The 15,459-nt window shown below is 36.3% G+C and overlaps 1 protein-coding gene across 1 annotated transcript in view; it reads left to right on the top strand.

Annotated features, from left to right (window-relative positions):
- Window positions 1-15,459, top strand: part of prss12 (serine protease 12) — a 43,217-nt gene that overhangs the window by 24,321 nt on the left and 3,437 nt on the right. Inside the window, exons 9-12 of the mRNA XM_079615274.1 lie at window positions 1,011-1,213; window positions 2,816-2,894; window positions 3,042-3,164; window positions 8,385-8,683. Coding sequence (XP_079471400.1) covers window positions 1,011-1,213; window positions 2,816-2,894; window positions 3,042-3,164; window positions 8,385-8,683 — 704 coding nt within the window. The remainder of the gene's footprint in view (window positions 1-1,010; window positions 1,214-2,815; window positions 2,895-3,041; window positions 3,165-8,384; window positions 8,684-15,459) is intronic.

Genomic DNA, 15,459 nt, shown 5'->3' on the forward strand with positions numbered 1-15,459 from the left:
GCATGTTTTAGCACATTGCTTGCATGTTTTGACACATTATTATCTAGCAAAATGTGTTATAATTATAACCTGACCATTCTAATCTCTATTTTTATGACATATTGCTATAGCATTAAGATAAAGACTCTAAAACCTTGTGTTGTAATGTTGCCAAATGACACACACAGTCAAATATTCTCAGAAAAACTTTTTGGGAAGTTTGGAAGTAAGATTTTGATAATATTGGATAATAAGAGTTCAGTTATGAATCATGCATATGTGTTATTGTTTAGCTCAGATTACAAAACTAAGAAGACTTACACACTCAGATTTACACACACTAATGTGATCAACACCTTCCCTCACGCTCACCTCCTAAGGGGGAGTCAGAGTTCAGGTTATTGTCTGTAACTGATGCTCATATCTGATGAGCTCAGTTCTCTCAGCTGGAGTTGGCGACACTTCTCTCTTGTGTGAAGTTTAATATTCTGTGCTTGCCCGTGTATGTGTGTTACGATATGCTATATGTTTCTCTATTGAAACATATAGCTACTATTCTCTATCTACTATTGAAACCCACACAGATCTTTCATTGTTCAGTGTTTGACTATGCATGTACAGTAGGTAACATTCACACTTCAGATTGAGCAAGGGTACTGACCCTTGCTAAACTACAGGATTCTGATCAATCAGCACCAATCTCAAGCTTTTACACAATAGCAGTGGTGTTTTAGTATTTATGTACTATTATAGTATTTGATCATATTTTGAATTAACATTTATTTTAATATTTTAGTTTTAGTTTAGATTATAGTCGTTTTGTTATGTGGTTTTGTTTTGTTAAAACATTTCTAATTTTAAAAGTTTAATTTATTTAAATAATATATTTTATTTCAGCTTTATTTCAATTAATGACAATGAGCAATTTTAATTAACTTTTTTAATAGTTTTAGATTTAGTTTTACTTAACAATAACAACAGTTTTGAAAAAAAAGTAACAAAATGTATATTTTACTGTCCTTCTTTTGCAGTGGGCTGGCTAAAGCTCGTGTAATGGCGTATTTTGGTGAAGGCAAGGGGCCTATTCACATTGACAATGTAAAGTGTACGGGTGGGGAACATTCTCTGACTGACTGTATCAAACAGCAGTTTGGGACACACAACTGTCGCCATAGCGAAGATGCCGGCGTAATTTGTGACTATGGGTTACAGAAGGATTCTGCTGGGGTCAGAGGTGGGACATTCTTCTTGATCCTCTCATAGCTACAACATTCACGTACTATGTGATACTGGCAAGGTTTAAAGGGATGTTTCCCAAACCTGTATGAATTTATCTCTTTCATGGAACATTATAGGAGAAGTTTACCAGAATGTTGATGCAGCTCTTTTCTATACAATAAAAGATTATTAATAAAATATAATATTCTATACAATAAAAGATTTCAAGATTAAAAAATGACATAAATCCACAATAGTACAAGAAAAGTAGTGTTTACTTTAACTGAATTAAAAAGAGCAGTGTGAACATTTGGCCTAACATCTCCTTTTGTGTTCTTACAGGTAAAAAAAATTCACATGGTTTTGGAAAGACAGGAAGGGGAGTAAATTATGACAGATTTTTCATGTTAGGTTTTCTTTTAGGCACATTGAATGAACTGCAATTGAATAAACAGACATTCTTGGACTTTACAAAAGTATCTGACTTCATTGTAATTGGTGGTCTTTCAATTCAGGGAAAATTCAATTCAGGGGAAATTTACATTTTGAAGCACAGGTAAATGTGGAGTCCTGGAGAGTAGTTTTGAAGGATAGATTTAGAGATCCTCACACCTGTAAAAATACTTAAATCCATTTAAAAGCAAAAGTGAAAGATGAAACCTATCAGATCAGATCTCTAGTTCGGGCTGGAGTGGAGTGTGTGTTATGTCTGCTCTAAAGGATGTGGTTTGGCTCGCCATCTCATGATTGGCACTTATAGACTTCATTTATGCTTTATTATTCTTATCAATCTAATAACTCGCTAGTTTATCCGGGCTGCAGTGCTTTATCCATTAAACCCTGAAGGACACATAAGCTACACACACATCTTTTTGTGTTATTATATGTTATACTAATCTACATTCTTAGGTCCATCAAGCAGATCTGTATATACTACACAAACACATGCACAAAAAGAGGCCCATGTCCCATTTCACGCCCAAATCAAAAAGATGAAAAATAAAGAAATAATATATTTTTTTATTATCTTATTACCATAATAATCGGTACCCATTATTTTCAGTGGTACTTTTCAATATAATCTTTTTATAGTAGAAAATACAAAAATATTTGGTCACATGAGATTAGGGTCCAATTCTCACTATCAACTATCTATTAACCGTGACTTTTGCCTGGGTAGGATTAAGGGATGTAGAATATGGTCATGCAGAATAAGGCATTAATATGTGCTTTATAAGTGCTAATAAACAGCCAATATCGTAGTAATATGTATGCTAATAAGCAACTAGTTAATAATGAGAATTGAACTCTAAAGTGCTGCTCATTTTTCTTTAAATAAGCATAAAGGCAGCACAACAAACACTGACATTATTTAAATAATACTGTTTATGTTATTTATATAAATAATTTAATACCTAAATTATTAATATTATATAGTCACATTACAGTAATGAAAAGAAGATTCCTAGGCTTCGTTTTCCATATGCTTAATATATATATTTTTATTTATGTATTCTGATTTGCTGTAAAAATAGAACCAAGGCAGATGTTCCTAACAGGTTTCGTGAGATTCACCCATACATGCTTTATAGTAACATGTGTTTGCTTCACATTACAGAGGCAGTGGGCTTCATGTGTGGTCTAAGACCCTCTCATACCCGTCAGAAGAGAATAATAGGAGGGGAAAACTCTATACGGTAAGCAGAGAGGGTCAAAATGTATACAAACATCTTTGACATAACAAATGACACATTTGAAAATAATTGTTAATGTGGTCGAAATGAGAAGATGAATGTGAAGAGCGGTTAAAATGGAAATTTAGAGTGTTTGTGTGTGTGGCGTAGTGGGGGCTGGCCGTGGCAGGCAGCTGTGCGTATGCGGGGGTCTCAGGCAGATGGAAGGTTGGTATGTGGAGCCACTTTGATAAACAGCTGCTGGATCCTCACCTCGGCTCACTGCTTTAAGAGGTACTTACACACATGCATATGGACAGGTATATCTTCATTCTGTATCACATCTGCAAGGCATAAATAAAGTCCAGCCACACACGCAAACATGTACACGCACTTCTTTCTTGTGTTTCCAATTTTCCACTGTGACTCACACAGCTAGAACACAAATAGGCTGAAATACAAATAAAACATATTTCTAATTGTCTATTTTAAACAATATTCCTTCCCACACTTCCTCTGTAGCCTGTGCCCAATTATGTAATCATTATTTGTGACTTGCAAATAAACACTCATCCTCATAATCATAATCATTCTAGCTGAAAAACAAACATAGTTAAATAGTTCCAATTATTCAAATTCAATAACAAAGGCTGAGCAACCAAATCAAAATATTCGCCATTCAGTGAAGAGGTCACACTGCAAAAAACATCAAATATACCCTTAACTTTCACCTTGTTTTCTAGTAAAAATATACATTACAGTATCTACATTTGTTTTAAATGTATATACACTATATATATATATATATATATACACACAGTTTTTCAATTTAAAATGTAACGTAAAGCTTTCGTAATATGTGTGGTCGACTTCATCTACATTACTTTTACTCATAAGAACGCAAACATTTCTCTCTTTTCCTGAACACTACAGAAATATGGAGTGCTTTCTTCAGCATTTTGGAACACTCGAGGCAAAATAAGTCTAAATGTATTTATAGAAAAAATAACCCACATTTTGACTTACATTTGTAGATCCACAATGTGGCAAAATTATAAAATTCCTTCCTAAAGTAATCATTTAAAAATAAAGCAAAAATTAAATATTTGCAAACCTTAGCCTTTCAGGCAAATTTGTTTCTCATAAAGACAGTTACTCTCATGTGCAATAAGAAATGATCTAGCTCAGACTGCAGGGCTGTTGTTTTGTATATTGCTAACTCAATGGCTTGTTGCTAAGCAATAATACATTCCATCTATCCCAAAATGACACTACATGCAATTAGCCACAGACCCTTCATGCTACATTTGATGAATTTTCACCAAAGGGATTGAAAACATTTTAGCTGTTCGCATTAAGTAAGAATAATAATAGTATGCCAGAGGAAAAGCAGTAAAAAAATGTCCACACAAACACTTTCTGCTTCCCATAAGGATCGGTCTAGTAAATGATCAGTCTTCAGTTCAGGTCTGAGACTGTGCTGCATTTCCACATTACTGTGAAGAATGTATGTTAGTGGCAGTTTCTTGAACCATTTAGGGTTACATTAAAAAAAAGGCTCTCCGTAGAAATACGTTGACCATGTGAGCGGTTTAAGTAAGATTGAATCTGTTTTTTATCAACTAGTCCAAGCACTGAGCCCTCAGAATATGATCTATGACATCAGACTACTGCTAAAGTTACACACTCTCCTACACAGAGCTATAAATCTAGATACCTTTGCGGCCCCTTCCCTCTTTTTCCTCAGACACGCACACACACTTTTTCAAGAATGCAATTAATAGCATGCAGAACAGCATAACAGTTGTTTTAAATCATTTGAGATCATTTAGCTTAAGAGGACTAAAGTTAGTCTCTCACTTCCGAGTTTACAGAGGGTAACATGACATTTGTGCAAAAATAGCATGTACAAACACACACACACATTAGCTCTAAACTATTTTAATGCTGTGTGCCCAGTTGTTGGCAAACCTTAATTAAACTCTGGGGTTACAACCGACGTGGTATTAAAGCCCTAATGTCGGAACTGCCATAATGTACAACCTAAGAGTTTGATAGCTGTCAACAGATCCAGCTTCCGGCTTCTGGAAATCTGTGCAACAGAGTCTGACTAGTGAGCAAATGTGAGTTACCAGATAATAGAGTACTGAACTTTATCAGTTATTGGCCATATATATATCTTTTAATTTGGTAGCAGCTGAAATTGCATATTTAATTGCAAATGCCAATTTCCCCTATTTCTACATGTACATTGACTTTTGCAGTCAGTTAACACTCACATAAAGGCCTAGAATAGTCAAATTACAATAAACTTGTATTCAGCCAGAAAGCATTAAACACAACAGCAGGACTGTTTTCAATATTAATAATAATCAGATGTTTCTTAAGCAGCAAATCACCATATTTGATTGATTTCCTTTATCATCAAATACACACACAGACACACACACACACATACTGTGTATATATATATATATATATATATATATATATATATATACCGGTATATGTATATTTATATATATATATATATATTAGGGGTGTGCAGAGCAGCCGCTATTTGTATCTGTATTTGTATTTGTTGAGGGGGGAAAAGTATTTGTATTTGTATTTGTATTCGAAAAAATTGCCTTACACTTCTAATTTACGTTATGTGTAAGTATTCTTTAATTATATCCATTATAATAATTATGGATATGCAATATTGGTTGATGTTTTTCCATAAATCCAGCAATGAAACAAGGAATGTCATTGAAAAGAAAATAACATAACAGCCATTACCTCATCCATGGTTAAACCAACAACTAATAAAATACCATTGTGAACATTATGAAGCTTACATCTTGCTGTCTGCAAAAGACAGAGTAACTTAAACGTACCATATAACTCCCACACGTGCATACAATTCGACACAACTACACAACCATTTTTAACCTTTTTAACCGAACGTTAACGTTACTCTGTCAACAGCCTATTGTCTAAATTACCGCGCTAAACAGCTGACGTTACGTAAACAGAGCGAACATGAGCGCACCCGACTGCAGACGTCAATAATGCAGCGTAATGGAATAATCTCCCGATCAAACTCCGCTTCTCGAAAGTTTTAAACTGCCTCAGGAACCCAGTTAAGGTACAAACATCTATTCAACAAAAATAGTGATGGAGTTAAGTGTTTTTTTCGCTCAGCCGAGCCCGCTCTGTTGCTGTGTGGAGCAGGCTGTGTCCGTCACTCTCTCACTCATCCGGGCATGCACTGCGGTCTCATGTGGAAACGCAACTTTTTGATATAAAGTTTTTCCTATTCCCGAATACAAATACTTTTTAAAGTATTTGTTCGAAATAAGTATTTGTAAAAAACACGTTATTTGTGCCTTTCCGAATACCGTATTCGGGTTCGGCTCCACCCCTAATATATATATATATATATATATATATATATATATATATATATATATATATATATATATATATATATACATACATACCCCCCCTCCTAACATTTAGCCTATATAAATACATTTTAGAATAGACTACCATTTATAGGTTTAATAAGGAAAGACACTGGAGATGTGACCACAAACATAGGGAGAGTGGGTGGGGGTTGTTACTGAGACATTTTCCAGATTCAAAGTTGGGTTCAAGTGCAATATGTCAGAGCACTTCCCACTTGGCCATGTCTCAGACAGAATAACCTCATAATAACCTAATTGAGATCAGTACAACAGTTAGGATTAATGTTGATTGTGAGTATCAGAGGCTTAATATATACCGTGTCAGGCTCAGCGCTGCCCTTTCCAGAGTGTCTCTCATGAAGAGACTTTGAGAATGTGGTGCTGATCCTGCCAGACCAAGAGTGTCATTCCGGACAGGGCAGATCCTTTTTCCAGAAAAGACCTGACCGTGTAACGGGACACTGCTGTCTCTCTCTCTGGCACCACATATATATTTCCGTTACACACCAATGGTTTCAATCACTAACAAGCAGAGGAGGGCACAAACACGCACTCACACAGAGCCACTGCAGTGCAAACAACAGCTCTTGATTCTGTTTATTCCCTACTCGTATACACAATATAAGGAAAATATTTATGTAAAAGTAATAGGCATTGTATGTTTGTACTACCCACCCTTATGTTATATATATAAGCCTGAGGAGAAAAATGCAACTGTGGCTGCCAATAGAAGACAATAATTGTAATCAATCTCACACTTTTCTTATTTTGTTTTATATATGTAATTATTATATATAAAGAAAAAAACCTTATAGTATATTAAAGACTGGGAAGCACAGGATACTTTCTGTTTCATGCAAAGACCTTTGTGAGTGTGATGTCATGGTGTTGGGTTTATGGAAAAAGAAAACTTCCTATGTATCGGTTTTCACCAACCGACTGTGACTGTGGTTTTGCAAGTGTGTGTTTGTGAGTGCTCAAGGTTTGGCTTTGGGACCATAAGATCGGTTGACATGAAGTTCCAGAGGAAGGGACCGGATTTGTCATTTGAGGACTTATTTGAGTGGCATATAGAAGTCACAAATCATCCTGTGATAATGTATTACGCTGCTGTGCTGTCCCGTATACTTGTTTGATGATTTACTGTGTTCTGTTCAGTTGTGTTGTTCAGTCTTGCTGAATGTGTCCTGCATGTCTGTATGCCCTCTCGATCTCTTTAGTCATTTTATTACTAACTTTTTGCCTTAAGTTATGATAGTATAGCCAATGTTATTGGCCTATACTAAATATAAAATGACCTAAATAAATGAAAAATAAAACACTTAAACCCAATATCCACATGTTAAGTGCATTTAGGCATTACAATTGTATAATGTACAGCATGAAAAATAGAATTAGAAATAGAAAATTAAATTATATTTAGGAGTGTTACATTTTTAGTGTTTTTATTAACTTTAAGTGATCATTAGATGATGGAAAAGGTATTCTAAATATAAAAATAAAGAATGAGCATGCACAAATCATTTTTCAGAATTTTACAAACAAAATTCATCCTTGGTGAGCATAAGTTATGCTCACCGAGGCTGCATTTTTTTGGGATAAATAATACAGTAAAAACAGAAATAATAACACTTTTCTATATTAATATATTTTAAAATGTAATTTATTCCTGTGATGGCAAAGCTGAGTTTTCAGTGTCACATGGTCCTTCAGAAATTATACTAATGTGCTGATCGGGTGCTCAAGAAACATTTCCTATTATTATCAATGCTGAAATGCTTAATATTTCGGTGGAAACTGTGATAAATCTTTTTTTTGTTCAGGATTCTTTGATAAAGAGAAAATGGAAAAGAACACCATATATTTGAAATATAAATCTTTTGTAAAAAAATCTTTTGAAAAGTAGTGTATGTAACCTTAATTAAAAAGTTTTCACCGATCACAAATATATATTTTCACCAAAATAGTGTGCATCGATTCAGTTCTGTGGTCATGGTTATAGGCTGATTCGTGATGTCTGACCAATATGTAAGTTACGGGTCTGTTGTGTGCCCTTTCTTAGATACGGTAACAGCACTGGGCTGTATAAAGTTCGTGTGGGTGATTATCACTCTTTGGTTCCTGAAGAGTACGAGGAAGAATACGCCGTGGAGAAGATCGTCCTTCACCCGCGCTACCATGCTGACAGTAATGACTACGACCTGGCACTGGTGCGTGTGTCTGGCCACAGAGCTCACAGGGGTGTCACGGGCGAGTGTGTCGTGCTGAACCGTTTCGTGCTGCCCGCCTGCCTGCCAGTGCGGAGGGAAAAAGTGCCAAAGGACATCGGCAACTGCTACATCACAGGCTGGGGAGACACAGGTCGGAGATTCCATAAAACACACACACACACACACACACACACTTATTTATGCATTTACACACTCTCCCTACATATTTCCTTAAACCTAAAGAAATTGATGCTGATCTGATTCGGAACAAACATTCTTGAAATGAAGGATGCTTTGAGCACAATTAGAACAAGAACTGAGGCTGTGTGTGTAAAACAGATGTGCTTTTGGCTCTATTGAATAGCACAGGCTGACAGGCATAAGATGTGATCAGAGAGTGTGAAAGCAGAACTGACAGCGGTGATCACGCACTGTAAGATATCAGTCTTTGTTCCATGTGAAACAATCACTCTCTCACGGTGTCATTCTCACCAACTGACAGGCATGTACAAACTCCTGGAGGAAATACAAGTCAAAGTTTTAAGTAAAATGGTGAATTTAACACAAGCCGTTTCAGCAGTGCCGCAGTTCTGAATTTCAAGAGTAAATCAGAGTACCGGTAGCCTGGGAAAACCCAGACCACTCTCAGTTGTAACTGAGTAAGGGTCTGGCAAAGCTCCATAGACAATTCATTTCCACAGGGGCGTCTCCAACGGACGTCGGATAGATCTAAAACCAATCAGAGCGATGAATGTCATGACGTATGGAGAGCGACGGAGAAACATCTCGAGACTCTCAGCAATTCTCTGTTTGTGCTAACGAAAATGACCATTTTAAATCGCTTGAAACAGACGGGATAGCTGATTCGAACGAGTGATGTTGTGATGTTCCACAGCGGCATCCATCTTTGTAATGTACAAAATCTGCGTCACCGTATCTGCTCTGTCGTCATCGTGTAAAGCCCGCCCCAACGTTTCTGATTGGTGCCGCGATTTTGACGGATTGGAAATGGGTTTCAATGGGCTCTTTGCCAGACCCACTTGCAGAGCAAATCTAAATTTGCTGGAAGTGGTCTGGGTTTTCCCAGGCTAGAGTACCGGTAGTTCAAAAACTAGAGCAGAAGTATATAGAAAAAGATTTTCTTCTAAGGAAAATGCCTTATATTTAACATATTGCTTTTTAAAAAACATTTATTTAGACATAAATTCATACTTCTATTGTCTGAAATATGAAAAGTGTACTGGTTCATGTACTGACAATCATTTATTGTAAACGAAAATATACTTTAATGTGATTTCTATTGAAACTTGCATGTCATGTATTTAAATATATTTGTTACAGTTGACTTGTAATGAAGAAGTTGTAATTTAGGGACTGTTCGTTATTTATTTAAGGGGCCACCGGAGGAGTTTTGAGATCAATAGTCAAAAAAGACTTGACCCTCCCTTCGCCAGCAATAAATTTTTCTATGACCCTCCAAAATGATTGTGAAAAAAGGCATGACCCTCCCCGATCATTTATTGATTATTACTTCTGTACTGGTTTGCGCTTGGCAAAGATGTTCAGATATCTCTATGCCTAGACCTACACCAAACGTTCATTAAAAGACTCCTGCACACCCGCCTTTTTCAAACTGGCGCAGCGCTGACTCGCGATAGGTAGAAACTGCATGATTTGATTTGTTAAACATGAGGATTATCCGACTGGCATCGCCGCTCACTCTAACATTAACCTAGATATTTGTTCGCTGTTCTTAGGCGCATAACCAAGTGTGTGTGCGGAGTGTGTAGCGCGCACTGCATGACATGGAGGCGCCGATGCGATCAACAGTGGAAACAACTTAAAATACTCTATTTATGGCCATACAGAAAAGAATAATGCATCAGTCGCAATACTTTTATTTGTGTAAACTCACAATAACAAGAAAACGTTCTGCTTTCGTAAAATAAAATAAAACAATCAGGGTCTTTCATGGTCTCCGTGAACTGTAGCGCGTCAAAAAAAAAAAAAAAAAGAAAGCAGAAACATATCGTAGGCTATATAGCATACTAGCCTCAAATATATGAAAAAAATATCTATATAAAGCTTGATATGTCCACTTTTAAAAACGAAAAAAATCAAATCGAAAGCAAATATCATCGATGTAATCCGTATGAAAGATGCATTTCTTTCATGCATCTTTGCATGAAAACGTTGGGTGTGACGCACGTTGGGTGTGCGCACGTTGGGTGTGACGACACCCAACTTTACCTTCCCCTGCAATGCAATAATGACTCTTCTCTTCAGCCACTGTTAGACTGCCTGAATGATCTTAAGACATGGCTTTCCCTCAATTTTCTTCATCTAAATGAAAACAAAACGGAGTTTATTCTGTTCGGCCCCAAGGATAACTGCGATTATGACCTTGACCTCGGCCCTCTCACCCCTTATAACTCAAAGTGCGTTAGGAACTTGGGCTTCTTATTTGATTCAAATTTAAAATTTGATAAACAGATTTCTGCTGTAGTCAAATCATGTTTTTATCAACTCCGCCTTCTCAGTAAAATAAAATCCATTCTCTCAAGAAATAACTTAGAAATAGCCATTCATGCGTTCATTACCTGTAGACTTGATTACTGCAACTCATTGTACTATGGCAGTACTCAGGCATCTATCTCCCGCCTACAGCAAGTTCAGAACGCAGCCGCTAGATTACTTGCAGGGAAGCGTAAGTTTGACCATATAACACCTGTTTTAATGTCCCTTCACTGGCTACCAGTCAAGTACCGAATTGAGTTTAAAATCTTATTATTTGTTTACAAAGCTTTGAATAATCTGGCACCGCAATATTTAACTGAACTTTTGGTTCCTTATACACCATCTAGAAACCTGAGATCCGGTGACCACGGCCTCCTAACAGTTCCTAAAGTAAAACTAAAAAAACGTGGCGATCGGTCTTTTGCTGCCGCTGGCCCGAAGCTATGGAATAGCCTTCCGATGTTTATTAGGCATGCCCCGTCTATTTACATTTTTAAAACTCAGCTAAAGACTCATTTATTCTCCATGGCTTTTAATACTATATAACTATTTGATGCTATATTATTACTGCTCGCTTGTTCTTATTTTTTGTATTATATATGCATGCTGTATCTGTTTTACTTGTTCTACTGTGTTTATTTGATTGCTTGTGAAGCACTTTGGTCAACCTCGGTTGTGTTTAAATGTGCTATATAAATAAATGATTGATTGATTGATTGATTTCTCTTAAAGGCGCACTTTACAGCGGAGATGTATGGAGACATGTTTGCAGCGGACACTGATTTAGAAAAAAAGAGTTTATTAATAAACAATTAAAATGCATCGTTATTTTTAAATACATATTTATTATCATTAGCCTGTTTTTGCGGCAAGATTATACATGCGCTTGAGCGCAGAATGGGCATGCAGTATTTAAGCAGAAATTAACGTGCGACTAGTCAAATATTTAGTATATGGCAACAATACATTTACTATATTTGACATTATTTAATTAGTAAGTATCCTAAAAGTATTTTGGAAACTATGATAGGCCTACATTTTTTCATGATTTTTTGATGAATAAAAAATTCAAAAGAAAAGCATTTATTTAAAAACGAAATATTTTGTAACATTACACATGTTTTAATGTCACCTTTGATAACTTTAATGCATCCTTACTGAAAAAAAATTCTGACTAGCCAAGTAAACCAACACATTTTTGAACGGCATGCAGTGTACAGTCAGTAGGTTATTATTTATTGCAATATAAACACTGGAGTGATCAACAAGGTATCTCTTCATTTACCAGTCGAAGACGGAGCAACTTTCTGCTCTTATGTTTACTCCGTGCACTGTCAAGGTCTTCATCGTATTTATCGGTCTTTGCAGCAATTATTTTACCGCAGTACTGCATCGCACGCTGTTGGCATCGAGTCTGGAGAAATGTACCCACACTTTTGATCGACTTTTCCACATCTTTAAGGTAGCCTATTATGTGTGTGTCCTCGCGTCTCATATTAATATGTACGCGGAGAGTTTGTGTGTGTGTGCTCGCGTCTCATATGAATATGTACGCGGAGAGTTTGTGTGTGTGTGCTCGCGTCTCATATGAATATGTGCGTGGAGAGTTTGTGTGTGTGTCCTCGCGTTATGCGCGTCGAGTTTGTGCGTGCGCGCGCGTCTCGTAGCTATGTGCGCGGTATCGAAATCTGGAACCGAACAACATGCCATTTTTCGATATTCGATAGTATCGAGGCAATTCGGTCGATACCTAAAAACTATCGAGACTCGGTACCCAGCCCTAGAAAAGACCAGGTATAAATGCCCTCCGAAACGCATTCGAGACGGATTTGAATCCGATCGCTCAAACCACTTCAGGGAAGGTCTGGGCCACATTCCAGACAAAACTGAACAAGTGTAAATGCATCTGGTTGTTGAAACCACATGTAAATTGTACTCCTCCCAAAAAATGCAATAAAATAAAAATAAACCTGAGAACGTGTTATAGGCTATATGTTATAGCCAGACATGACGACGCTACTGCAACACGCATCACTGCAGATGAGCCAACGTGCAAACTATTTGAAGAATTGAAGATAGGATTTAAATCCGTTTTGCAAAAACGCATTTATGCGACCACACCAGGTGTAAATGGAATCGTTTTGATAAATCAGATAGCTATCCGATCTGAGAAAACGCATGAAGTGGCCAGGTGTAAACAGCCCCAATGTAGCACGCGTCATTTGTGTTTGTTTTCAGACATGATCGCCTAACAGTTGTTTTATACTTGTCCTTATGCGATAAGTTTATTATTTGCTCGTGGTAAACATTTCATTGGCGTTCTGTTCTGACATGATGCACTTTTTCTGAGCGCGCGCGCACTGTCAAACAGCGCCAAACTGGACTTGATCTTTCCATCTTTCGCGTCTGATTTTTGATGGGTCAGACCCATCTGCTAGCTATGGGGGGACCGAGACTGAGAGAGCTACATGGAAAAATATGCACAAAACAAGCCACTTTGAAAGTTTGTTGTTTTCATGAATACAAAAGTTGGGTGACCCTCCCCCTAGACTAAAAAAAGTTGGATGACCCTCCCCTCAACAAAGAATAAAAAGGCATGACCCTCCCCTATTTTCCTCCGGTGGCCCATTCCATAAATACCGAACGGTCCCTTAGTACATTTAAAATATATTAACTTTAAATGTAATATTGAATAACTCACTAAAGTTAAAATGATCAAGAGGTTTACATGTGCTAATAGTACTGTAAGTTTGGCAAAACTTTAAAGTTTTTCAAAACAAAAGCCGCTTTTCCACCGCTTAAAAATAAATAAATAAATTATATATATATATATATATATATATATATATACCGGTGTGTGTGTATATATATATATATATATAGTTACACCTATATACTAAGGTTTGAAGTACACTACACGTGCACATTCAACGAAAGCACACTTCTTTGAATTCCAAACTCTTTTTTTCTTCTTTAATGTGCAACATACAAAATATATTTTGAAACATGTTTCAACTGTTACTGTCCATACAATGAAAGTCAATGGGGATCGAGAAAACGCAGAGAATATTTATTTTTGAGTGAACTATTCCTTTAAGGTCATAGGTGTGTTCTTGTTCGTGGCTCAACTGTTCAGAATTTAGATTCTGAATTATTCGTTTTACAATAGAATGTCTAACTAACATATGTTATAAAGTTGTTTGGTGTGAAAAGTTCACTGATTTGAATGGAAAACAGCTTGTTTCACTTGAACTTGAACAATACAACAAGTGTGGAATTTTTAAACAATTAAACATTTGTCAGCATTTGTAGGAACTTGCTAATACTTGATCAAACTGTTTTTGTGTTTCTGATTTTCTGTTTGCTTAACATGTAGATAATTTTATCAGTATAACATCTGTTTTTCTGCAAACATCAGGCATCATCCATCTCAAACATTTAGTAATTATTTGTAACCTTGGTGGTATTTGCAAACAAGGTTGTATATTAGCGTGAGTGTATTTGTAAGCACTGGTTTATGAATGAGCACATGACGTGAATACCATTTTAACATCTTCATAATCACAAAATTAGTCTGCATTAGTGTTCTGTGGGATCATGGGGATGTGAAATTATGTCATTTGTAAATTTCGGCAACCAGATGTCCAGTGAGACAGAGAGATAACAAAAATATTAGCAGCTAGCATCAGTTGCAGATACCTACACACATAATATACTCTTACAAACATTTTTAGTTGGGATTTTTAACATTATTATAAAATAAATAGTAAATAGGCTATGCTCTTGTGAACTCGCTGTACAGTAGGTGTTTTTGAGCACTTAATTGCATGATACTTGCAGTTTAAGTAAAGTGTATTACCGTTTAAATTTATATTAAATGGAATTAGTGGGGAATTAGTAAAACTTTTAATTTGACATTATTACAAAGTGCACCTTTTAAGAAACATAGCCATTAAAGTGTACCCTTTAAGGGTTAATTCACCCAAAAATGAAAATGATCCCATACTTTATTCACCTTCAAGCAATCCTAGGTCTATATACTATTTCTTTTCTTTCTGCCAAACACAATTGAAAAAAAATAAATAAAATCCTAGCTCTTATAATGGGAGTGAATGGTAACTTGGATTTTGAAGCCCAAGCAAGCGCATACATCCTTCATAAAAGTAATCCATCTGGCTCCAGAGGGTTAATGAAGGCCTTCTGAAGAAAATCGATGTGTTTTTGTAAGAAAAATAACCATATTTAGAACATTAGAAACTATAATCATTGGCTTTCGGAGTTCTGGCGTAAGAGTGACCGCTGACCCGACGCATGACGTATTGACGAACGAGGAAGCGCAGAGGATAGAGCAAAACGAAACACCGGTCATAAAATAGAAGTCTTAAACGTGAATTTTTAAAGAGAAAGGTC

This window comes from Phoxinus phoxinus (assembly GCF_949152265.1).
Source record: "Phoxinus phoxinus genome assembly, chromosome: 6".
Taxonomy (NCBI): Eukaryota; Metazoa; Chordata; class Actinopteri; order Cypriniformes; family Leuciscidae; genus Phoxinus; species Phoxinus phoxinus.